Raw genomic sequence first — 27,303 nt, 5'->3', positions numbered from 1 at the left:
ACCAGTGTATGTAAAATAATGTAATCAAAGAACAGAATTTTTGTCTCTCAGTATTTTATTACATTATTAAAAAATGTGTTTCATGCAGCCAGCTCACATTACAATTCATAAAAATCATGCAAAACAACGGCCTATCAAAGTTATTTTATTTATATTAACTCCATGGAATAGAGCTTACATGTCTTTTTAGCAAGGGGACATTTTTTTAATGTGACCAACTGAGTAAACAAATGTGCTGATGTATTACTCTGTTTTTGTTACAGTGCAAAAAATATAGGAATGTGATGCTATGCTATGTAACTAATGGGAACTGTTTACCTGTTAATACATCAAAAATAAAACACTCAATAAATAGATTTTGTTGGCCCAAATCATTTTATCGTGTCTTAAAATTACCTGATTAAAGTCTGGTAAGTTTTGTAATATGTTTTCATATTCTTCATATTTTCTGTTACAGGACTTCACAGTATTTCAGTACATAGAATCAGGCAGCCCTCTATTCAGCCTAGCATCACTTCTTACCACTGACCTCCTAACCTCCAGCTACAGCGCTCAGTCTCCATGACTTAGTATTTAAAAATCTCTAGAAAACTCGTTCTTTGCACATTCTAAGTTGCATGATACCTTTAGCATTCTGAGCCATTTTCTTTTTGGACTGTTTCCAGGCTTTGCCTTTACTAATGATATGAATCTCCACAGTGGAGTTCATGACTGTGATTTTGACTTCTTTTGTCTCTTTGACTTTTCTCTGCACCTGCTTCCTGCTCCTCTAGAATGGCCATTACACATACTCAGAGGTATCTTTAAAACTGACACACTACTGTGGTATGATGCAATATAATACAAATTGTGCGCTTCTTTTTATGCATGTAATTATGCACACTAAAAATATTAACTAAAAGACAGAATAAGTACATATATAAATGCTGGATGTCTACCAGCAGTGGAAAAAGAAGTGGAATTAAAGAAAGGCAGTCGCTGGTATATTCTTCCCACAGAGATAGAAGAACTAAATCATTAGCTAAGCACAGAGCAAAGATTGTGCATTAGCATGTTCATTAACTGCTGAAAATGTAGTTTCAGACCAGGTGCCAAACATGTGACACCCACCAGCATTCTTGAGTGTGTTCAGTTTAAGTCAAAGCTAACTTTTTTAGCTTTTTTTCAGCCTTTACAAAAATAATTCAGAACATTTCCTAAAACATACAGACAATTACAATTTTATCCAGGAATAAATAAGAGTTCCAGGAGAACACAAAAGGAAGATGTCCAGGCAAGGTTAATGGAAGAATTCTGTATGGGGTTAAACTTCTTTTTGGATGGATAATTATTAGCTACCTTCATCAGTGTGCTAATTCTGAACTTGCCATATACCTAAATAGTGCAATTCTAAATATAGGTCAATGAATGTGGAACACTAAATAAATATGGGTCATCATGTCTTTTCATCTATTGTATGAACTTGGCTCAAAGTGGTCTAACAAACTAAGATGCCCCTATGATCCAAGGATTAAATCCCGGATCATGCTGCTGATCATGATGTTTCGCCACCAGCAGCCAAAGACTGAGGAACACAATTGGTCATGCTCTCTCTGGTGAGCAGATGGCACTCTCGCCCCACATCACAGCATTCCTGATGTGATGCTGATCAGCACAAACATCTTTTAGCTGTTGTAGCAGAATTGGGGAGCTGTGCTTTCCTTCAAGCACACCAGTGAAACTGCATCGGTGGTAGTTCCACAAGAGGAGGTGGCTGGCTTTACATGTTTTGGAGAAGGAATGTGCTAGCCTTCACCCTCCTGGTGTGTTAGAAAGCACTGCTAATAGGGAGTTCATATGGATGGGGTTGGGAAATTGGCTTTAAATTTGGGGAGAAAACAGAAGATTATAAAAAAAAAATGCGTGAAAAGATGATCAGACTTGGCAACACCGATTACTATTTGTGTCAATCTGTTAACACTTTAAAGTATGGTTCTAAGTGAGAAAACATCTCCCATTAACCTTTGCCTTCTGGACTATGTGATAAACTGTGTTGTTTGATTTGTTGGTTTTTTAAGTGAGGTAATGTGTTCTCCATATGTAAACAAAATACCCCCATGTCTTGCACAACACAAACACTCATAAATAACAAATTAAATAAAAAAGAAAACAGAATAAGCTCATGCCCAAATGATTTTCAGAAAGGTGCTTCAAAGAAGGAGAAATTCAACCTGCAGTCTCTCAAAATCTGGTCATCCTTTACAATGGGATTCTTCCAAAGCCTGTTCCAATAGAAACAACACATCACATATCAGATCAAAGACATGAAAGCTAATACACTGTACTCAAGATAATATCTCCTTTTATGGTCTAGTTTAGGAGACTAATGATTATTTTGCAAAAATACCTGATGATTTCAATCCAAGGGCAGGATTCCAGGCATTTTGCCAAGGCCTTAGCTCCAATTGTGTTAATATTATTGGCCTCCAAACTGCAATCACAAAGACATGTTAAAACATATCATCTACATACTGCCAATGCAAGTAATGCACATGTTATTCCTTTTGTACAAGGATATTATGGGACACGTACTCAAGCTTTTTCAGTTTAGTGCACTGTGGCAGAACTTCAGCCAGTTTCAGTGCCACGTCATTTCCACACTTATTCCATGCCAAGCTGGAAAAAAATAGGTACAGTCATACGAAGAATTAGTGTGAACTATAATGAATATTAACATGCATCTAAGATCAAACAAAGAATTATGATCTAATCCAAAAATACCTGACAAATTCTATAGAACTGCAGTGTTTGAGACAAGAAGCAACACCAGTTAAGTCTGATGTTCCAATGGAGGTCAAACTGCAAAATAAAAATATCAATTTAGCTACAGACATCTGACTCTTACATTAGATATGAATGCACTGAGGAATAACATATGTAGGTGTTACCATTTCTGTGAAACACCTAAAGGACAAAACATTGATAAATTAAGAGAATATAAATGTCAATTATGAGCGGAATGGTCATTACCGTAGCTTTTTCAGTGCCTTCAAACTGACCAGACCTTCACAAAGACTCAGGCAGCCTTTTTGACCCAGCTGGTTCACAGACAGGCTAACAGTAAATGGAGAGCAAAAGGAAGAAAAAAAAAACATAAAAAAAGTAATTGGGCCACACATGCCTAATTTTTGATTACATTAATAGTGTTTACACTCTGCAGATGATAATCATGTATCTAAATATATATTATAGTCCATGTTTATTCTAGAGGACTTACTCCAGTTCAGACAGCTTGGCCAGAGTTGGGAGAATCTGACCCAGTTTAGCAGCAAAACCATGACCAAGACTGTTTTCTAAGAGACTGAAAAAATAAGCAGTCAAAAGATTTATTAACAAACATGCGACAGCTACTTATTGAACCATGTAGCTATACATATATAGCTCTTAGTGAGTGTGAAATATCATGAGCTCTGAATTCATTAATTATTTTTTAAATACTATGTCACAGTATCATGCACACAAAATGACATGTATTAGTAATTACAGTAGCTGCTCCAGTCCTTTGCAGTGGGACAACGCCTTCACCAGCATCTCTCCAGCTTGGTCACTCAACAAGTTTTGTGACAGACTGCACAACACAGAGAGAGAGAGAGAGAGAGAGAGAGTGGTAATCACTGACAATGCCTTCTAAACAAAAACGTCATGTCACTGACAGTAAACTTCATGACACAAACAAAAGTACAAGAGTTGGGTGGAAAAAGTGCTAATTGGTGTTTCAAAAAGGAAACAGCAGCTGTGCCACCTGGCACCCTGTCATGATACACAAGATGTTCAAATGTTTGCGGACATCCTTTTTTAACGAATGCCTTCAGCTACTTTTAAAGTGCACCCATCGCACTGACACAGATTCTTGTCTAATCCCTGTAGAGGAGTACTCTCAAGAGAATAGGATTCTATAAAGCAGATAAATATAAACCTGATGTCACCATGCATACAAGAGGTTACTGAGCTTGGAAGCAGTGGAATTGTGTTGGCCAGGGAGCTGGAATGAGATTGGGTGGTGATCATCCAATATTCTGACCTCACTAATACTCTTGTTGATTGCCGGATGCAATCAAATCCTGGACATTAGAGACCGTTACTCCAACAGAAGCAGGATGACCTCATTTTAATACCCCTGATTTCAGAAGAAACAATGAATGAGCTGATGTCCCAAAACTTATGTCAACTTAGTTAACCCAGGTGATTCATTTTCCAATGTCTTGCCTTTTGATTACCACTAGAGGGTGCTCCATCACCATTCACACTGCCTGAGTTCAACTACAGGACATATAAAAAATGACAAGAAAAAGCCAACCGGATGTCATTTCAAGCATGCGCTTACTTTATCTTCCTCAGTGTGGTCCACTTAGGGATGTACTTTACAAGCTCCTCCATTCCTCGATCAGCCATTCTCAACCCCTCCAACCTGGAGACAGGTAAAAATAAAATACAATTAAGAGGTATTTAAAGGTTAATGTATTAAGTTTCATATTAACTTTACATATTAACATATTGAACTATTTTTACCCTTTTTTACATCTTTTTTAAAACATTTTTAAGCATTATTCACACAATTTCACACAAATAAAGTAAAAAGGAAATAAAAACTTGCACTTACTCTATTTCCTCCAGCCTACTCAGTGCCTGCAGACTAGCCAACACACAAAGAACTCCACTGCCATCCTTTGGGGCCAAGGCCATCTTATTCAGACTGAGAAATAAACCACCCATAACCAGAAATGAGAGATTCTGATGATTAATATGTCCCATAATGTTTTGCTGTTAAACTTTTGCTGTTATGTTTTGCTGATTAAAATTAAGTGGTCACAAAAAGTCAGAGGAACCGACCTGATCTTCTTAAGCGAAGTCATGGAACGAAGTCCTTGGGCAAGGCAGACTGTGCTTTCTTCATTTAGTTGTAGCGAGTCCAGCCTTTTGAGAGTGAGACTATTGTAACTGTATTATCATATTATACATTTAACCACTAGTTCAGACATTGAGTGATCATACACATATCTCTACCATTACCTCATCTTCATGTCTGACTAACAATGAACATTGGTTTCTACTTTGTGTGTTTTGCATTCATTGTTTAGGGCAAGTATAAAAACATATATTCCCAAATACAATGCATTTCTGCCGTTCTGATCTTTTAAAACAACTCGATCCTTAGTACAAATCAAACCTGCAGCCACTGCACTGACAGCATTCACTAGGGGTCAGTAATATGATACAAAATACTGCATAATGATATTTAAAGACATTTAATGATATTTAACACAATGCACACACCCAAAATGCATAATGTATTCTAATGTATTCAATGTATTCTGCCATTTCTATAATTAAACAGGTATAATTATACTCTTTGTGTAATTGAAAGGTGCAGTTCATCAGTGTTCTTCCAAAAAAAACAACAATGAAAAAACTCTGAAAATTATTTTGTGTATAAGGGTGATAAAATGCATTGCAATAAAATCTAATTGCTTACCACTATAATAAGAATGCTTGTATGACTAAAATACAGAGAAAAGTGCTTAAATATTTTAGAAGGCTGATAGGGAAAGGGCTTTTACCCGATTTCTTCCAGAGAGTGGCACTTGACCAGACCATGAACCAAATTACTGCCTCCAGCTTCTGTCCAGCCAGTGCTGTGTGAGAGACTAGAGTAGGAGAACAGAGAAGACAAAGACAAAGTTGCTCAGATCTTGATGTCTGTCCCTTTTTTCCCCCACATATAACTCGACCATTATAATACAAAAAAAAAGTTCAGCTTACTATTAAATATATCTTAGACCAGGGGTATTCTCACGTTCTATATTCTTTATCATATATATTTTTATACTTACATGTACTTATCTACCTAAGAGACATTTTGGACACTTCATTCATGAGTGGTCATGATGTTTTGTCTCATCTGTTTGGTTTTAATATGTGAAATGAAGGTAGGACAACAGCACTTTAGGCCCATGGTCATAATGTATGGTTTAATTGGTAGATTTATGCTTTAAAATGTCAGTATTAAATTAGGATTTGTTCAATACTTAATAATGCATTCATCGTGTTTCAAAAGAGAAAACAGGTATGCTAAATTGTCTACACTTTAGTCAGTTATATTATTGTTACTTTATATACACAAATGTTGGATATCAACACCACTAGGAACTAGAATTACATGGTGTATTACTCACCGTCTTTTGTGTTATACCTTATAAAACTCTTTAGTGCCAGATGAGGTTGGATTATATTACAGGCATTATCACTGAAACTTTAAAGGGTTCTTACTAACATCACCCTCCACCCAAAAGACATGATATTGAGGCAAGTCGGCTTTTAATGTGGTAACCAAAACCACATGTATGGCACATGACTGTAACGAATGCAGAAGGCCTAGTTGGATGACAAAGCCACTTTGTCATTTACAGAAATCAGTACATGGTTCCAGAAAGCAACAAAAACCTCTTTAGTGCTCCTGAAATGTAGCAGAAGTATTGCAAAAATATTTTATACAGATGAGGTTAAAAATATTGCTTACTTGACTGATCGTATATGCGTCAGACTTTGCAGGGCATTCCCCAGTTCTGCAGCTCCAGTATCACTGATTACATAATTGGACAAACTAAAAGAAAAAACATAAAACATGTTAGATCCGTAATAGAAATAAAACAAATTAACCATTAAAGTACTCCATTGTGAAACAAAAGTAAATATTCAGCATTATAGATGTCAACAACAGCCCAGTGTTCCAGATAAATTACATGAAAACAAGTAGGTGAGAGATTTACCTCAGACTTTCCAGGTGTTTTGGCGTATGCTGTAATGCATATATTACTGCTTCATCAATGCTGGCACCTTTAGATTTAAAACTGTGGAAACAGTAAGATCACAGGACTTGAACACCAAGATGCCATGTGTCTAAAAATACTAATTCTAGGGACAAAACATGTGTAACAGTTTACAGTAATTGTAGATGTTCACATGCTATCTCACCTAAGGCTCTTCAGATTCTCTAGAGACGGCAGAACTGAAGAAAGAAACTCTGCTCCATCTGTGCCCATTGTCAACAGAGAGAAACTTGATACGAAACAAAAAAAGTAGTGTTTATTATATAAATGTGTTACACAAGCAGTCCATTAAAACTCTAATTAAAGCCTAAAGTTGAGAGAAATATGCATTTCTTGCATTTCCACACAGAAAAGATGTGCAGCTAAAGTGGGAGTAATTACAGAGGAAAATTCTGGGTCACCATGGCTGTAAATTAGACAAACCATCTGAATAAAAAATCTGAATAAAGACACACATCATAAAATCCTTCTGAGCTAACTGGAACTCAAATGGTGACAATATCTCCAAAACTGTGGAATGGGTTACACAGTGAATATCTGACATAAAAATAACAAGATTAAAAAAATATATATAAATTGGATTTAAATATAGTTGAGCAGTGCTAGTTACATACTGTAGCTCCAGCAAGGAGGAACACTTCTGTACATATGACTTCAGTGAGGACAAATGCTGCCCCTCCACTTCACAGTCATCAAAGCTGAAAGGAGGGGAAAAAATCACATAATCATTAACAAACATATTACAATAACATAGTGTAATTCCAAGACCCCATAAAAAACTAAAGCCTTAATAGTGCAATAAAAATATAAAACTGACCTTATGGATCGCACAGCAGAGAATTCCTTGTTTTTGTGAAAAGCTCTGTTGAAAAAAATTAGCAGGTGTAAAATTTCTTAGTAGGTACATTTTTAGTAGGTGTGAAATATTCGCTATGTAATATTTAAGGTTCCTGCAGGTGTTCATCATTCTACATATTCAGAATTACAAACTTTAGCACTTGCCTAGAGGAGGGGAGGCCTTGAAGAGAAACACGAAAACATGTTTTCTCAACTCTGAAAAAGACATTGTTTTGTTAAATGGAAAAATCTGCAAAATAAGGGATGCTCAGACTAATAAGATTATTAAAACAGCTGAGAAAATGGGCATGAAGAGGTACTTTAAATCAAATAGCATTTTACCATATGGTTTAGTTTTCAGATTTAGTATTTATCCTATGCCTTTGTGTAGCTGCATTGCTGTTAGGATTAAATTGCATTCAGTCAAAAGATTATTATGAGGTTATGATGTTGGATAATGACCACTCCACCTCATTACCGACACAGCCCAAATGTGTTTTTTTTTCAGTCCTCTGTTTTTAATGAACATCTTCAGTACCTGATGTCTTTTGTGCGTGGGTTGAGGTCCAGACAGCTGGACACAAGGCAAACAGCATCTTCTGCTTTTATCCACGGCTCCTCGATCCTAGCAGGAAAACACAGGGCCCAACCATTGTTCAGACTAAATACCACATGGGACAAAAGAAAATGTCTTTATTGATTTCATATTGCTTACCAGATAGTCCTAAAGTCATTTCCAGTGCAGAGCTGCTGAAGCAAATTCTGAATCCTCTCAGCATTTAAACCATTGTTTCTTAGCCTAAAAGAACATTGATACATACATGTCTTAATCAACATGAATAGTGTAAATATATAACATTACCAACTCAATCTCATAATAGAATTCTGCTCTGAATGTGCACAGATATATAAAATTATTCTACATGAATACATTAGTCCTGTTTTAGGTTTAATATGTCCAGAATCATAAACAGACATCAAGGAGAAAGTAAACAAATATATAAAATACATATCCACTATGCATATAATGTCAATGCAATCATTTTTTATAAAAAAAAGAATATATTGTAAATCCATACTTTTGTGGGTATTTTTATTTTTTAAGTCATATATCATGTTCCCCCCAAAACTTAAAAAAAACATGACTACATTGCTACTGTTATGTAAGAAACATGTACCTAAATATTTGACATGTTGTTGACATGTAAATTTCATGATGACCAATAAAAAATATTTTTACACTGACTTTCATTTAATATTAAATATTTGTGTGACAGGGACAATATATGGATGTAAAATAAAAAGTGATTCCCAAATGCTGAACTGTAATGTACACTCGCAGATTTCAAGGGCAGGGGGGGACAACCTACAGGAAAAAAACCCTACATCTTTATTAAATGTAATGTGGTGTCTTATAAGTAAGGGCCTACAATGTGATGACACAAGATTTGCACAAGAAAAAAGTTGTTGTCAACTGTTGTCATCCTCATTCTTAATCTTGCATTTATTTTCACAAATTTCTGTTCTTTTTTTCTGTTTTAGCCACACACCCTTTTAAAATGTAAAGCCACAATATCATGCAGTAGGTTGGCCTCTTTTTTCGCCTCTGCCCTTCAAACAGCTTGGGTCTGCCACATGTAGCCTATTTTTCAGCAGGTGTGTATTTGTGAATAACCTTACTCTAGAGTTTGTACAGAGGACAGCTTGGCCAATTTACTCAGTAGGAACTGTTGGCTTTGATTGTCCAAAGCACTTGATGACAACCTAAAAACAATGACAACAAAAGGACAGAAAACAGATTCATAACATAAAATCTCAAAATTACTGGTACTTTCATTCTGAGGCTTTGTATTATTACATGACAGTTATATCACACTCACTGTAGTTTAACTTGACTCTTGCAACTGCTGAGAATTTCCAAAAGCCTGTGCCAGTGGTCTGACTCAAAACTGCACTCTTTTAGACTGCAGTGCGGTGAGAAAGCGAGAGAATTGAGGGAGGAAAATAGAAGGAAATAGAAAAGAAGAAAATAAAACAAGTGTGAAAAATGTCTGGTGTGAGACAAGACACAAGATATCAGCAAGTACTGCTCTGTTCACCATTATTAACACATCAGAAAAAGATGTTTTCACTTTCACTGAATTTCTTGATTTAAAACACAAAACAGATAAAAGACAAAGCAGACATGTTAAGAGAGTCCCTACCTCAGAGTTTTGCCTGTGCCATTCTCCTGCCCAAATCGAATCAGGGCCTTTTCCTCTGCACCAAGACTGAGAATAAATTAGCAGACCATATAATGATGGTTGAATGACACTCCAGGACCAGTTATAAACTGAAAACACATTGTATACAGTGAATTACACTGTAGCTTCACAGCACTAGAGTAATCTTGGATGCAGTAAGAAAAAAAACAGTTTATGTTTTTACCTGACTTCCACAGCAACCACCTTCTCACAGATTTTCAATGAGTTCACCACGTAAAGAGCTCCAAGCTGGGAAAGTCTGTTGTTGTTTAGACTGTGGATGAGATAAATAAGATATATAAGATTAGATTTCTGAAAGAAACTGTGATCAATTCAAATAAACTGCTGTTGCAATTTTGATTCAGCCTTGTATTGTAAAATAACAGTATGTGTTAAACACACTTACAGATCATCAACAGTTCAGCTCTAAACTGAATAGCCAGTAGGCCAATGACAAAAGACAATGCCTGTACCTCACTGAGTTGGAGATCCGTAGCCTGGGTAGAAAATCAACAAATCGCTTCACACCATCATCTCCAAGGAAGTTACTGGACAAACTATTGAAAGAAAAGAAATGGATTAAAACATCAAATGAGAAACTGTACTTAAGTACTTAAAGGGAGTGCTGTTTAAGAATATTATGGAAGAATGAACAATAAGGGCAAATGCATTGTGGATTGAAGGTCAGAAAATGGAAATTTAAAAATTATGTAAAATATTTAAAGCATATAAAAGTATATACTAAATTAAAGATTTAATGAAACAAGTAAAAATAAAAGACCTGATAGTTTTTTTTTTGGTTTACAGACACAAAACTGCTTGAGTATAGCATCTTCTGAGTTCAATTTCTGTCCCAGATGACTCTATTGATGGCGTTATTCCCATTAGACTCACATGCCCTTAAACCAGAGTTTGGATTCCATTTTTTAATTTTTCTACTTTTGCCCGTTTAGTTCTAACTATGGATTTAATTGTCATGATACTTTCAATGTTTTATGTGGCTTGGAATTTGGACTAATCTTTTCTACTAAAGCATTTTCTCAAATTTTATCCACAATCTGCAGTACACGTAAAACCTGAATTTGCATGTTTAACCCTATTCCTTTAATTAAAAAAACATGTGTAATGCTGATTTTATCTACAAGGTAACAATGTCATAAAGGAATGTCACTGTCTGAAAGCAAAGAAAAAAGACAGAAGTGCACTGAAGTGACACGGTTCTTCAGAAAATTTACTTCAAGCAACACAAAAATGACATATGAAAATATACTTGTTAAATTACTAGTTATACACCACCTCACAATTACATTTTTGGTAAATGGTAAATGTGTGTGTGAAAATAAAAAAAAAGTCTTTATTTTGTGGAGTATCTAATTTAAATAACAATTAAGTATATTTAAAAGAGAAATACTCAACTGCTTGTGGCTATCTGAAAGAGACCTTTAGGTGAATGAAACAATCAGGGCAGATATACAGTATATAAATCTAAAAACACTTACTCCAGATTAGCAAGGTGAGGACAGAGTTCTAGTATCCCTGAGAGTTTCTCCACATTGTCACTGTTTAGCTCATACTGCATAAGCCTGTTGATATTTATTGTGAAATATAAAAAAATCAAGTCAACAAAAATGATTATGTCAAAATAATAATAAAGCATTTAAGTACTTTTTTTTTCAGATAACTTACTTGCATGTTGCTGCCTGTGTCTTGGCTTGCAGAAACTTGACTACTGCTTCTCCCTGAGGTCTGAGAATCAGAAGTTCTTGAGTAAAGCACAACTGCAATAATGTATAATTATGTATTTTATAGACAGTCATCTACACTATACCTGAGCTCTACCGCTGTGATGTGTTGACAATCAGCAAGCAATCGTAAAAATAACAGAGTACCGTCTGTGGACATCTGGACATGACTTATACTAGAACAGACAAAAGATGATCATAAAATACCAACAGGACAAATGTGCAGTTCTTGCTGAGACACAGTGGACACAGATTCTTACTTTAACACCTGGAGAGACTTCATTAGTGGAAGAAACATCAGGAGCTTCTCAACAGAATCATCCTGTAAGGCTCCATGGGAAAAGCTACAACACACAGCAGTGCAGTGACTTGTGAATGATGAATTGTGGAAAGAGAAAAGGGTGACACTTTACAATAAGTTTAAATTATTGACAATAGATTAACTAATGTCTTAATACATTATTAATGACAACATTCCTAAGCATTCAAATTTAGTAATGTTTAATAATGTCTTAATTACTGTCGGTTAATAATTAGTTGAGATATTATATAACCATTTAACCATATAACCATCTGTTTGTGACCCTTTTTGTAAAGTATTACAGATAAAAGCAATTGTAGAAAGTATGAGAAAAGACAATGAACTCACTCCAGTTCTACTAGATGTGGGCACTTTGCCAGATTCTTACACAGCCTATTCATGCTGGCAGGTTGGACATCACTTTCGGTTAAGCTAAAACAACACAAAAAACAACCACTGGTGATGGGTATGATGTTAATACAATGTATATTGGTAATATGTTATGCCAAAGCAGTAAATCTATGACTTTTTTACCTGAATTTCTTTTGAAGGTGCAATTCAGATCCTTGATCTCTGCAGATACAATATACTTATATCAATATATCTTATAACAATATATCTTACAAATAAATATGTATCCAAAATCTCCCCTATGATGTGTGTGAACCTGGTTGGACACATACAGCATGCATAATATGTGGTTCATGATTACATATTATTCATTAGTATCTAAATACACATATGTAGCGGACACTACATATGTGATTTTACTTTTTTTTACTCTTGTGAATCTTTGTGATTATATTACTAATTATATTTTCTAAATATATGTTTGTATACGTCCCTAGTTTAGTCAAAATATTTTAATATAAGACAAATGCAAAAAAAAATAATGTTTTCTAAGGGAAGTCCACATATTTTAATTTATGTTTAAAATCTATATATAATTTATCTGGGGCAATCTTATATCTTATAAATATGATAACTAAAATAAATTGTAATTTAATTTATTGTACAATTACAGCCAGTTGTCTTCCAATACCTGCTCCCACTGAACTTCAAATTCAACTTCTTTTCTCCATTGTGGCTATAAAAATGAGAAGACAAGTTGTCACTAGAATTATCTATTAAAAAATAAAACTGTTAACACAACCAGAAATCTGATATAAAGAGATAGAATTTCAGTAAATGATATATACCTAGCAGCTACTTCTCTCAGGTTTTTTTGTGAATGAAGACAAGCTGAGAGATGCACTAATCCATCCATATCCACTCCATTGTTACTGGCACTGCAAGGGAGATGACAATGTCAAGGTCAGGTATTTAATGTACACTTATCATCAAATAAATAGTTACACCCAGAAGGAAGATAAAGGTTTCCAGGAACAATAGATGATTACAACTTTAGACTGATATATTTTTATTGAGAGACACATAGAGAAATAGTATGTAATACATGTGTAATGCAATGGGCCAGACATCTTGGGCATGAAAAAGGTTGCATAACACATCAAGAAGGCTTGGTGGGGGGTGCAATTTTGTCCGACGCCAGATCATGTCTGGCCTTCATTACAAGCACTTTACCAGAACAAAATTACGATAATGAAGTCATTCAACCATTTGCTCTTCCACATACTGCTGCCATCTCAAGGGCTTGCCTTGAAGACACCCTACACGATAGCCAGCCCTGCTGCTAGACCTCACCCTGACTGAAAATGTGTATGTTGCTATTGGATGCACTGTAAACACTCCACCACTACCATGAAATCTGTAGGATTGTTTGAGCTGCATGGAATGGAGTGTTACAGGACTAAATTAGGACTACTTCTGTATGTGTAGCACCATTAAATATTGCCCATATCAGTCTACATTTTAAATAAATGATTGTTCCTGGTCATCTCTATCTTCTGTCTGAATAGCATTGTAATCCAACACTTCCTTCGGGGAGCAATAACTTTTTGATGATGAGTGCATAAAAACAACATCAAAGGGCATTCACTGATGCATGCCAAACTGACATTGAACGAAGTCAAATAAAATGTTCAGTAATTATCAGGTTAGGTGAAAACGCACTTGATTTCCTGAATGGTCTCGTGCCTAGACAGAAGGTTGAGCAGCTTTTTCAGACCTTTGTTACCAAGGGTGTTGTTAGACAAACTGAAAAAAGCATATCAAGTTAATTGCAAAAATGAATCTCTATTTAACCATGTACAATACAATTCTAAACTGAAATGTTAATGTTTATAAAGAGCAAAATAAAATCTGAAAGTGATTTCATGGTTGCATTTTAAAACCGTGTCAGGTGTGGCTGAGCCTGGTTTTCAAACCGAAACTATCCATTCTGATTCAGAGTTCACACCCATCCATAATACGATAGCTCTGATAGTGTGAGTGGGTGTTTTATTCCACTGCTTTTGTTTGCCAGACCCCCACACATTATTGTAAAAGAAAAATGTGAATTAACTGAAAATCTGAATGCATTTGTGAATGTTAGACATTTACTAATACATCATACAATTGGGTAAACTTGATTTGTTTATTAATAAGTACTGCATATTCTAAAAACGTAAAATTCAGAAGCAGTTTAGAAGTTCAGACACTATGACAGACATTCTAAATCATAATAATTTCAATTTCAGCTTTTTAGTTGCAAATACAATTTTGTAATGAATGCCTTACACATTACAGTAAGAGATGCACAAAGGAATGCTTGTTACTAATGTATGCACTTTGTACTGGTACAGGTTTACATTGGTAAACTTCAGAAATACCTTGTTTTTTTAATAACATACTGTTATTAAAAATCATTTAGCTTTTGTATTTGTAAAGCTCATTTATTTATATTTCTGTGATATAAAGTTGAAAAAGGAAACATAAAGCTTACTTTAGAACAGTCAGAGAGGAGCAGCCACTGAGTTTGCTGCACAGATTGTCCAAATGACTCAGTTTAACATCAAAGTTGGTCAAGCTAAACAGAAACAAAACTTAACAGTTTTAGATTTTGAATGGATATATGACTAAACATTGCACAAATAAATGGATGAATACATTTAATTCATTCAATCATATTTTTATTTTTCCCAAATTGTCAAAATGCTCAGCAACAAACTTGCAAAATATGAGCATCTGTGGACTAGTTTAATTAAATGCTTTCAACATCACACACATTTTTAGACAATTTAATTTAATAAATCTAAAATTACAGACGTGTGATAAGTGAGCCTCACATTCACCCTGCTCATTCAGTCTCCATGTGAGTTCCTCTTCACTTTAGACTAATGGGCAAATTTAAAGTAGTGTTGTAGAAAAGTACTTTAAACAGTAAATACCTTATTTCTGATCCGACTTTAGCAATATTAAGGTCATTTTCACTTGTGCTGCAAATAAACAGAAACATATTAATGAAATATATAAATATAAAACATTATTTTCATATAAAAAATCAATACACTAAACATCTCTTTTTATAAATCTAACACAAATCAAAGTGTCACAGTAAATCTAACTAAATTTTAATCAAATCACATGACAGTTGCAACCCCTGTCAGTATGATGACCACAGAAGGTTACAGATGCATGAACAGGAACAGGAAGTTAAAAGGTTAAAAAGTGGCTCAGCAGCATTAGTTAAGTCAACCCAGTTTGGTGAAATATGTTGATGAGCAACTGCATTTTCTAGGTCTAATTCTCAAAAGTTGTACCTAGAATTGTTCAGACAGAAGGATAGATATATATACAATAAAAACAAAAATACAGGCAATGCTTACACCTTTTCAAGTTGTGAGTTGTTATCTTGTAAATGAGTCATTGGCTGGTGTGCTTATGACAAGACAACATTAATTTTTGTTCTCCCAAAGCCTGATAGTGGGTTCCAGGTATATAGGACATTTCAGACAAGCAACTCACTTCCATATTCAGTGCAGAAAACCCCATACGCATATCTTAAATATCAATGCAGTGTTCTATAGCTTGCATAGACACAGCTAAAGTAATGGCATGATAACAGTTCCTCTTATTTAACATATGGTATATCAGTGTAGGTGTTTATAAGAAAGGATGGCCATTAACATTTGGACATTGGGTGGACAAAATGAAACCTGAAAAGTGGAAACAGTTGTACTGCTTTACAAGTGAAAGTACAGCACTTTGCACTTTAACACTTTCGGCAAAGTAAATAAGTAATTTTGATTAAAATTATATATAGATTTAACCAACTTTCAATAGGTTCGAGCCTAGCACTGAAATATCTTGCCTCAGTGTATTAGGTGCTGTTATTGTGCTTTTGACATTTCCCATAAAGTTATTAAATTTGTATTTTTGACGATAAGTACAGGAGTCATTATTAAACCACTATACATTCAAACACTAAAAATAAAAGTAGTGATTGGAAGTATAACTTATTAAATTACATGTTGAAAGTGAAAGTACAGCTGAGCTATCAGAACACTTGTTTGTTATGTAATAATTTTAATGACTGTCTATATGTGTTATCCACACTTTCAAAACAATAGACACAGTTAGATCTTAATCCAGTGGCAGTCAGGTCTTACCTTGCTGTATGTGAGTTTGAAGTAAAGAGAACATTGATTTCCTTTTTTCCACTGAAAACAAAACAAAAACCTCAGTATCACACTACTGTATGTAGTGTAGTAAGAATTACACATGTTATAATCAATCAATCATATAATAATATGTTACATTTATGTAGAAAGAGAAAATATGAGCCTACCTCGCATGGATTTTCGCAATGTTGTGAACGGCAGACATTTTTTCAACAAGTGTAAAAATTCCCTCTCTGGTGATGTTGTTCTTTCCCAACCTGAGTATAGTATTAAAGTCAAGGGATTAATAAAATACAATACAAATTAAGGTGAATGTAAATGTACCAATAATTTAATTTTCATATAAATTTCTAAATTTGAAGTGAGTCTAACAGTAAAATACAGCACTTACCTGACAGATGTGATGCCTGTCAGTTTGGGGAACAAATCTGCAATCTTTCTTACACTTTTGTCTGACAGGGAATTGTCACTGAAACTGTCAAAAAATACAACATACATGTTAATGCATGAATGTATTTAAACTAATACTTCCTACTAATTTATATGGACTAACAATCAGAATAACCCTGCCCAAGAATCAAACCAAAAAATATTTTTTAATAGGGTCAATACTATCAATTATATAAGTGAGCAGGCACTTCACAAATTATTTATTAAATAATTAAGAAATATTTATAAATTTAGCAATAGTAAAAAAAGTATTAGTTAAATAGTAAAAACAAGGCAAAGCAAAGCAAGTTTATTTGTATAGCACCTTTCATACATAGTGGCAATTCAATTTAAAAAGATTCAAAAAATGACTGACATCTCCTGTTTCTTAAATAAGAGTAACAGTAAAAAAAACCAGGTAAAAAAACATGAATAACTGTACAATTTATTATTTTATTTTAAATCTATATTTTGTTAGAAACCACAATCATTTATGTAAGTAAATGCAATTACTGAAAAATCTTTTAATTATTTTTTTTTTACCTGAAATTCAATTTCTTCTTTAATATACTCATTACGAAAATGTATACCAACATGTTCAAATTTAGCCCTAACTCAAACAGAAACAAAAATATAAACGTTGACCCTGACCCACCACTGCTAACATTATGCCTATTTCCAAAAGCACCAGTATAAGATTGATTAAATGTTTGTTAGGATCAAGCAAGCTGTGTATTCACTTTTCACACAGGGTGGTGTAGTACTTTTAAATATTTTTTATACTTGAAATAACTAAAGAATGTAACTCAATCAGCTCTAAATTTATGACCACAGTCTCTTACTCGAGGTGTGTGATCTGTGGGCAGCATGCCAACGCCTTGACGAGTTTATCAGTGCCAGTATCAGTGAGGCCTCCACTGATAAACCTGAGGATAAATGATCATAAAAAACATAATGCACATGAGCTGTTTCATACTACAAATACAAAAATCTCATTTAATTATATTAATATTTATTATAGAAAATGCAATTTAATCTATAAGACTTACTCCAACTGCTTCAGGGTATGGAGTTCTGGCAAGATGGTAGACAAGGCCTCAGCAAACTTGTCATCGTACTTCCGACTACGAAAACTGAAAACAAACATACAGCAAACTGGAATGAATTAATACCATTTTTCTTTTTATGATTAATATTATATAGTATCATTTTAAACGGGTCAGTACAAAGCTACAAGATGTCTACCACTTTTTGTGTATTTAGTTTACTTATATTTGTAGTTTGAATTGTGTATCTAGTTTAACTTGGGTACTTCTTTTAAATCAGATTGTGTAAAACTCTTAAATATGATTGTTTTCAAATGTATTAAATTTTAAATACAAAAGAAAAAAAAAACATGTAACTCCAAAATGGCAATTTGACTAAGAAAGGATTCTTTAATTATTCAATATTTTAAATAAAGTCAAAGTAAATTATTTTAAATGTTTTTTTCATTCATTTTTTAATTATGACACAATGTTAGCAACCACTACCATTTTCCAATAAACACAATTTGTTAATTCAAAACTATGGTGAAACTGTGTGTCGGATATCAGGCACTGTTTTGTGCAATAACTTTATGTAAGAGCGTTTTTAGAGGTTCAGGTGTCTAGAAAATTTGACTTAGCACAGCAGTCTTTAATCTTTACATTTTCATTACATTTTCCTCCTATTTAACCAAGAGTTTGCTAATATATTACACATTTAGTTGTAAAAAAAAAAAAGATCCCTAAAGATCAATCTTAGAATTAAACAAATTTTATTTAAAACAATCATGAAACTCTGATACAGTCCAACATACAGTTTTATCGAGTCCACATTATAACCCGTTCTACTGTCAGAGTATGTTAGCCTGAATTTAATCACATGAATTTAATGTTGGCATTAGCAACTTGGAAGATGAAATATCAGCCCACATTAATGCATCATTATAAGGGAAAGCAAACTATGATAAGGTAAAATAAGCCTCACTAACTGCATGCGTAACTGAGTGTGTTCATGCCAAAGACGGGTTAAATGCTAGTGTCTGCTGTACTGCTGTCCAATGACCATAAAACAAGATGTTAATCTTTTTATCTTTCTCAATACTGGCATTGTATGTGGTAATTGTGGTCCTTTTTGCTTTCACTTTTCTTTACTTCACGTTCTTTTTTGTCTTACTACCACGTTTGAGTAAGAACTAAAGTTATTTGATTTTACATTAACATGAGTCAGCTTCTCATATTTTTGTTGCTTTATTTTTTTCCAACAGTATTTTTACTTTTCCTTAAAACCGGCAGCTGTTATTTTTGTTTATACACAATGCATATGAACTTATGAATTACTTCAGAATTTTTTTCATTTTTAATGTGCAGCAGGCTCACATTCCACCCAGTGCTCAGAGCGCTGCTGAACAGTGAGGGAAATGGCTAGCAGGAGCAAATCACAGATTTAGCTTCATTTTTATGCTCTACTGTATTAAAATGTATCGAAATAATGCATTTAGCTTAACTTATAACACTTGGTATCGGCTTTTTACCTCTTCACAAACTGAGCTAGTTAGCCAATTTAAACTTAGCATCTGCTGGACTGGTTGCCTTTCGTTGTGTCAAGTTTATTCACATGTGACTCAAGTAGCATTGCTGAAGTAGATTTATGACTGGAATACTACTGCTCAAGTAAATTCATGATTAAAAACGCACTGCTCAAGTAAATTTATGATTAAAATAGTACTGCTATGGTAAATCTGCTGAGAAACTCACATGACATGTTCCAGAGTCCTGCAGTTGGGAATGATGGTCAGACATTCTAGTTCAATGGAGCAGCCACCAAAGTCCAGACAGACCATCTGATCAGCAGCTGAGGTAACAAACGCCAGCGCGTCCATGTCCACCGGGTAGAGTCTAATATTGCGCAGCTCAAACCTGGCTCTTGAACCAACGATCTTGGCCAAGCTGATGTCTTGCGCTTCGTGGACACAGCGGCACAGCTCAACAATCTTAGGACCTGTTTGGCTGGCAGTGCCCACAAAGCCCTTCAAAATCTTAAGAACTGCAGCCTGTCTGGTTTTCACCAAAGCCACGGCATCTTCGCTTCCTTCCAGCAGAGCAAGTGTCGAAGTGCAGGCCTCTGCAGCAAGTCCGCACATAAACAAGTGAAGGGAATCCGTGAACACGGTTTTGGGATCGGTCTTGGTGGTCCAGCGGCTTTTCAGATTGAGCTTTCTCTTGAGCTCTGATTCTGGGATGCCAGTGCTTGTCATTAGATGCAAAGCAGTCAGAAACTCTTGCATGGTGAGGTGCATGAAGGCACAGCCCAAGCTTCGGGATCCATCCGCACATGTGAGATCCATACGAGACAGAATTCCAGCATTGGCACCAAAGTTCATCAGCTCTGTAGACAGTTCCTTTGCCAGGAACACTATGCGACTGTTTTCCAGCCCATATGCTGCAAGTTTGCTCAGCTCAGCAATCTGAGACCTGTACCTGAGTAGTAAAGGTGTGGTATTTTCACAGTTTTCTGTACCCTGGCAACGATTTAGAAAGGCAGATAAGATGTGAAGGTAAATCTGAGTCAAAGAGGTGGGGAGCTCTGCTGGTGACTGTGATTTTTCTTTGGACAGAAAGTGATCTAAGCAGACACAGCAGACGTGGCACAGTGCAGGAACATGAGACATGAAGAGTAGATGACGGTTGCTCAAAAGCAAACTAACTGCCCTTTCTTTAAGTTCACCTTCTTTTTCTTGGAAGTACTCCTCAGTGTACTCCTTGACTTGTTGTTGACTGAATCCAAGTAGCTCTGCAACAAAATAAGCTGAACTTCCAAACAGATCAATCACATCCCGTGGTCTGCAAGTGACCAGCACAGTGCACTTAGGGAGGATCTTGTAGCTACAAAGCCCAGACAGGAGATCGACCATCGGCAGCTCTTGGTAGGGGCTTAAAGGAATTGGAAGCTTCTCTGGATCTGTGAACTTTCCCCCAAACTCATCATATCCATCAAATATGAAGCAGATTTCCTCTGGGTTAGAGAGGATGTAATTGAACAAGGCCTCACTTTGCTCATCACCTCCCTCGGGTGGAAGAAAAAATCGAAACAGCAGGTCTTTCAGGGACAGTGGCTGAGACACAAGATTGAGTTGCCGGAACTCCAGCAGGAAGAGTAGTTTAATAGATGGATAAGAGTTTTGGGCCCAGTGCTGGGCCAAGCAGTGCATTAGCAGAGTTTTACCAGAACCAGCCTGACCCAACAACACCACAACTCGACCAGTGGTCTTCAGAAGAGACTCAACAGACTCTTTGTGCTCTAAAGTTTCTTCCCTCTCCTGAGTTGATCCAGATTTTTCTCTCACTCGAGCAGAATTTCGGTGCCTCAAATACACCCATGTCTCTTCCAGGGAAATCTCCTTGGATACATCCTTTGTCACCCTCTCAAATTTCTGTTGCAGAAACACCTTCACTGCCTTTGTGTAACTCTGCATCTGATCTGAATGAGAACACATTAGCATGGGTATGTTAGTACTGGTATAGTATTGTATAGAATACAAATGTTTTGACTGAGAAGATGTATGATTTTTTTTTTTTATTGAAGGGCCCATATTGTTTAAAAGGTTTTTGCTATACTTGTTAGTAAAAAAAACTGATGTTCTCTAGCATGCCTACTTAGGATGTTTTCATACCAAGAGTTGGTTGCTCTGGTCCAGATCAGTTAACCAGACTACTCTTCTATTGTCTGCCCAAACATAAACTGACTGGCTGTTTTTCCTGAAGGGCAGGACGTTGAAAGTAATTTTTCTGTTCTAAACCAAAATGGATGTTGTAACACATATAAATCACATGTTTTTCTCATCACAAGTGGATGGGTGACTGGAGAAACAACTTTCCAAAGGTTGCTTTGGAAATTCTATAAAACTAAATGCAAAATCTGAAAGAATTAGTCTGAAAGATTGCTTGCCACTGTTCTTCCAGAACTCTCTGGTGCGTTTGCATTCCCAAAAATATGATAGTCAGGTTTTAGCCCACATTAGGTTGGCCACTACTTGTCCTGTCTGGCATTTCTCTGAACTGTATTTTATATTTTCTGCAAAACAGTTAAATGGAAACTTGTCTATGGATTTTTTTGTTTGAACAAAAATGAAAAGCTGAATCTGTTTCGAGTAAGCTGAAAGATTATATTGGTGACATTCTTAGTGTTTGTTAGCAACATTAGCTTAGCATCCTCTGCTGTAAACTAATGAAGCAAATGAAACATGCCTTGGCTGATTGACTTAACCTGTAATCAATCATGATCATTTGAATTTTCAATAGACTGTTCTTTCAATAGACTGTTTACTTCTAAGTGAGAAAAATAAGTTGACAACAGGCTATTTAGATACACTTAAAGTACCTCAAAGCAAAAAATTAAAGTACAAGAAAGATGCACAATATGGGTCCTTCGAATATACTGTGCTTTGTGGTGAGGCAGTGTGGAAAGTGTGGAAGTTGAAAAGAAAAACAATAGTACCTAAGCATACACGTTTTGCATTACGTGATCGGGGAGAATTTTCTGTATCTGGAAAGATGCTGTGGTTTGATGTTGTTTCTACACGCAGGACAGACAAAAACACAAAGCAGATTCTTAGGTGAATTCCAGCTCTGAATTCTGTAATAATAGCAGCTTATAAAACACACCACCATATGAGGACTATATTTCCTCAACTACTCTTTCACTTTCGTTTCAACATTTTGTTCAGCGAACTCTGATCTACATGAAGTGAAGACACCATTTCTTGCAGCTAAAACATTACATTTCATATCATATAGCACAGCGACAAAAACAGCTCATTGTAATACATTATTTTATTTATTTATTTTGTCTGTCACAAGGCCACTGGTTACATTTTTTACCAAGAGAAAACTGCCCTGTTTGCTAATGCTTGTCTTAAAATACTGAACAACTGTATTAACTGATATATTATTGGAAGCACTATATTAACCACACGGCTATGTTTATTGTACCTTATGAAGCATGCACAAGCATGCACCCATGTGTCCTAAAATTTATAATTTTTTTACACTGAGCTCTATGAAAGAAAGTGACATGAACTTACCCATTAAACATCCTGCTACAGACAACACCTTTATTTCCAGGTCCAAGGGAATATTCTCACAAAACATCCACACATTGCTGAGAAACTTGCGACATTTATCAGAATTCGAGGTCTTAAAATATTCCACAATGCCCACTGCCTTTTGTCTGAGACTGGGCAGGTGCTTGAGCTGGATCTGTGTATTATAATCCAACAGGCCATAGATCTGCTCCAAAACTTTATCCTTCTGCCCACAAAGAATGTCCACAATTATGGAAGCCTCCTGGGCCACCACCTCCACAACATCTTCCACCTCCTCCATCATTATCCATCTGCTGAGAGAAACATCAGCTTTAGTTCATATGCTGTTAAAACATTTTTTAAGCCAGACAAGTGTGTGTGTGTGTGTGTGTGTGTGTGTGTGTGTGTGTCTGTAAAATAGGAAATAAACTTTCACTGTACTTAATGTACTGTGCTAAGTAAATATATTTACATAGAGAAGCTATGTGTGTTGTACTGTGATTAATTCACATTAACGTTGGTAGCACTAATTTTAAACAAAAGTGAATGTAATTATCATTATAAACAACATTTAATCCCTCTCTAGGCTTTTTTCCAAGGGTGCACATTACCGAAAACAGGCTGTTTACGTTACGTAAAAATAGTCATTTATCAAAAAAGAACACAAATGTCCCCAAAATTGAAACACAAAATATAATTTAATAATAAAAAAAAATATTAACAAATAATTTACAAAAACTCAATAAATATTCTGTAATAAACTACAAAGTATTTGCCTACTGTCAGACCAGATTCTTACAAAATTAATTTGGAAAATTCCTGCAGTATTACTATAGCTGATCTTCATAAGAGACATTTACCACAGACAAAGAAAACAACGACTGGATAAAAGAGAAAGATCACAGTGACTATCTATGCAAACCTCCATTTTAAAGACACAGAAACAGACTAATCTGATAACTAATATAACATAATTAAATACAAAAAATATATAATATAGGCTTATTAAAAGAGTGTGCGTAGATCATTTTAAATATTGCCGCTGTCCATTGAAAAACACTTATCTCCAAAACAGCAACTTTACAGGTGAGAGAAAAAACCTTGTAAACTTTTAATGGAAGTCGATGTAAAAAGAGTTTATTTCAGGTCATTTTGAAGAGTTTCTATTGGTCTGTACATCATGAAATTGTGGCACAGTGTAAGGGACATTTTGTCTGTTCAAATTATGTAGTAAACTAAAAGTCTACAAAAATGGAGATAAGTGTTTTTCATAGGACAGCGACGATATTCACACACACACAAAAATCTATAATAATCCCTATTTAGCTAACACAAATTCCTACTATACAGAAACAAATTAATTATGTTAATTTTAAGACTAATGTAATGTAATCTAATAGGAATATTCATATGATATGGATTTATTAAAAAAGAGTGCATATAAGATGATAGCAATTATTTACACACACACACACACACACACACACACACACACACACACACAAACTATACTATTACAATTCAACCTATAAAGCAACAGAATAAATGGGCTTATTTAAAAGTGTGCAAATTGGATGATAGCAATTATTAACACACACAAACACGCACATTACATCTATACATTATATTTACCACCAGCTATATAGCAACAGGCTAATTATGATTTTTATGACTAATGTAATTATTTACAATTACATACATGGCATGGGTTTATTTAAAAGAGTGCAAATAGGATGATAGTAATTATACACACTCACACAATCTATACACTATTACAATTTTACATATATAACAATAATGAATGTGCTAATAATAGCGATTCTTCACACACCAACACACACACAATCTCTATATTAGCACTATTTACCACCTATTATATAGCAACGGGCTATTTATTTACAGTTACATGCATGACATGGGTTTATTAAAAAGAGTTCAAATAATATGATAGCAATTATTCACACACACACACACACACACATACACACAAACACATGAAATCTCTATACTACATTGTACTTTACGCCCTATTATATAACTACATGCTTATTTTAATTGAATGACTAATGTAATCAAAGTAAATACAAATACATATATGATATGGTCACCTTTAAACTGTAAATAATGTAAGAAGACTGTATTCAACTTCTACACACTTTTATACACTGTATCTCCTATTGTGTTCATCTATTAGTTTTATATAGCACTTGTGTATTTAATTTTAAAATTAATCTGTATAGAGATAGATTAAATTTACCACCAAACCCTTGTAAACGGCCTGAAGAAACCTGGGTGTATTGGTTACTATATATGGTCGTTGTAAGTGATAGTTAGCTCTACCACACACAGGTAGACAAAGGAAAGAAGAGCTGCGTGGAGGAAAAATAGCCCCACTCTCCATTTTGATTGAAACAGAAACTTTACCAGAAAAAGGCGCACAGGGGCTAACTGCTGCTTTAGTTTATGTCAAATTAACAATAAAGTAACACAAAATTAATCAGTCTTACTGATTCACAGCGTGTGTTTACACAACACGTCCAGCCCCCAGATGTCCATGTGCGTAATTATAGAGGGACCACCGCTCTGGACTAGTCTGTGTGAGGGGGCTTATCTGAACTCACACACAAAAGAGCCAGAGAGAGACGCAGCCAGAGCTGCTGCAGCGCGCGGGTTTTTCGCAGGACCCGCGCCACGGGTTTAATCCCGTAGCTGCGCATGTGGACATCGGGAGGAAACTACCCGACCTACCGTGACCAGACTGCACAGGAGGAACCGTGTAAATGAGTAATGTTCAAAACCTGAGGAGAAAACCTGGAGAATCCCCGCGTTTTATTAATAAAGTTTAATTCTGGTGCCACTTACCAGCTTTCCCATCAGGGCGCATCCCAGCGAGGCACTGAAGAGAAAACGAAAGTTAAACAGGCGCTTTGGTTTCGATTTTTTTAATTCGGGTGCAGTGTGTGTCGATATTAAACCGCACACTGGCGCACACTGGTGTTAAGCAGAAGCGCACTTACATACTAAAATAACACGTGAATATAAACATTAGAGTAGCTTTCCTTGCCGCGTACTCTTTATTATCTAATGCTCGTGTTGTGGTTACCCAGTGGCTGCCCTCACCAAAAACCAATTACTTAATCAAACTTTTACACGCACACACAAAGCTATAGATGTAGGACATATATGTCGTTTCCCACATAGTTTTATGTTTATAATATGGAAATATATATATATATAGCTAAACACGAGATAAAGCACAGACTAATCATTCATTTAAAATAAAGTCGAGACCGCCCACCATCCGAGGAGCTACGTTATTATAAAAGCGCCCGGATCAGCAGCAGCAGCAGGAGGACCAGGTCAGGTCAGGACATGTTTACATCAGAGAGTCTCGTGCGGGTTTGTTTTACCACCAGAGAGCGCCCTAATAATGTTCATAATGAAAAATTAACAATTTGAACACAGAACAAATCAAATATCCTGTCTGGCCAAAAAAAAAAAAAAAAAAAACACACACTCTAACATTTCGTTGGACTGCCTTTAGCTCAAACATGCTGTGGCATTTTCTCAATAAGATTCTGTAATGTAACAAGATTTATTTTAATACAGTGTTGCATTAATTGTTCTCCAAGATCTTGCATTGTCATTGCAGTCATTTAGTGATGTAACGGCTGAGATACGAAGTGGGAAGGCTCTCCATAAACTGGCTCTGTTTTAACTGAAACACAATGGACATAATGCAGAAAAATATAGCAGGTCTGAATAATTCTGAATAATTTTTAATACTGTTTACACCATTGCTGCCTCCTTTCGCATGTTTGTAGTATGTGTAACACGACCTTCTCCACTGTTGCCATGCTTTTGTTTTAATCATTCTTTATAGTGATTCATCAAACTGATTAAGTGCTTGAATAATCATTAGTTGTCATCCTAACAATTCAAAATGATTGTTTTAAAAAAGGGCATGCGTTTGCTTATGAAAACTGAGCACTGTTGAATTCCTGAGAACACCACAGCTCACCACAGATATTTTTTTCTTTAATACACTAATATAAAATCAAAACAATACCTCAAAAATTAACAAATTCACAATTTTTTTTTATACTTTAGTCCACATAGTGTATATGTTTAAATGTAATTGTGTGTGTTAATACAGTATATATAAATGGTCCTATTCCAGCCAAACCTTGAGGATCCTTGGCCAACAAAAATTATAA

At 35.2% G+C, this 27,303-nt stretch overlaps 1 protein-coding gene across 2 annotated transcripts; it reads right to left on the bottom strand.

Annotated features, from left to right (window-relative positions):
* Positions 1-37: 37 nt before the first annotated feature.
* nlrc5 (NLR family, CARD domain containing 5) lies at positions 38-26,265 on the bottom strand. 2 transcript variants are annotated; one of them, XM_049483600.1, is made up of 44 exons: positions 25,949-26,265; positions 23,087-23,400; positions 22,501-22,578; positions 19,761-21,483; positions 18,030-18,113; positions 17,823-17,906; positions 16,943-17,026; positions 16,719-16,808; positions 16,540-16,590; positions 15,319-15,366; positions 14,874-14,957; positions 14,063-14,146; positions 13,189-13,278; positions 13,032-13,076; positions 12,524-12,562; positions 12,338-12,421; positions 11,949-12,032; positions 11,775-11,864; positions 11,633-11,692; positions 11,446-11,529; positions 10,420-10,503; positions 10,131-10,220; positions 9,908-9,973; positions 9,584-9,667; positions 9,384-9,467; positions 8,419-8,502; positions 8,242-8,328; positions 7,869-7,919; positions 7,684-7,728; positions 7,481-7,564; positions 7,012-7,095; positions 6,807-6,887; positions 6,557-6,640; positions 5,598-5,684; positions 4,870-4,953; positions 4,640-4,732; positions 4,364-4,447; positions 3,524-3,607; positions 3,257-3,340; positions 3,010-3,093; positions 2,761-2,838; positions 2,572-2,655; positions 2,387-2,470; positions 38-2,261 (listed from the first exon to the last, which is right to left on the bottom strand). In XM_049483600.1, the coding sequence occupies exons 2-44, from the start codon at positions 23,388-23,390 to the stop codon at positions 2,177-2,179; spliced, it is 5,229 nt and encodes a 1,742-aa protein (XP_049339557.1). In that variant the 5' UTR covers positions 23,391-23,400; positions 25,949-26,265; the 3' UTR covers positions 38-2,176. The 2 variants fall into 2 exon arrangements, with proteins under 2 accessions (XP_049339557.1, XP_049339558.1); XM_049483601.1 differs by having other exon boundaries at positions 23,087-23,397.
* Between the last annotated feature and the right edge of the window lie 1,038 nt (positions 26,266-27,303).

Source organism: Astyanax mexicanus, chromosome 9 (assembly GCF_023375975.1).
Source record: "Astyanax mexicanus isolate ESR-SI-001 chromosome 9, AstMex3_surface, whole genome shotgun sequence".
Lineage (NCBI taxonomy): Eukaryota > Metazoa > Chordata > Actinopteri > Characiformes > Acestrorhamphidae > Astyanax > Astyanax mexicanus.
This window is presented reverse-complemented; position numbering and strand designations above follow the sequence as displayed.

Coding starts and splice junctions, on each gene's coding strand:
- nlrc5 (XM_049483600.1), bottom strand. CDS start 23,390: ATGATGGAGGAGGTGGAAGATGTTGTGGAGGTGGTGGCCCAGGAGGCT. Junction 17,027..17,822: donor CCACAGATCACACACCTCGA/GTAAGAGACTGT, acceptor ATTTTTTGACAG/TTTCAGTGACAATTCCCTGT. Junction 12,422..12,523: donor CACCTTCAAAAGAAATTCAG/GTAAAAAAGTCA, acceptor GTGTTGTTTTAG/CTTAACCGAAAGTGATGTCC.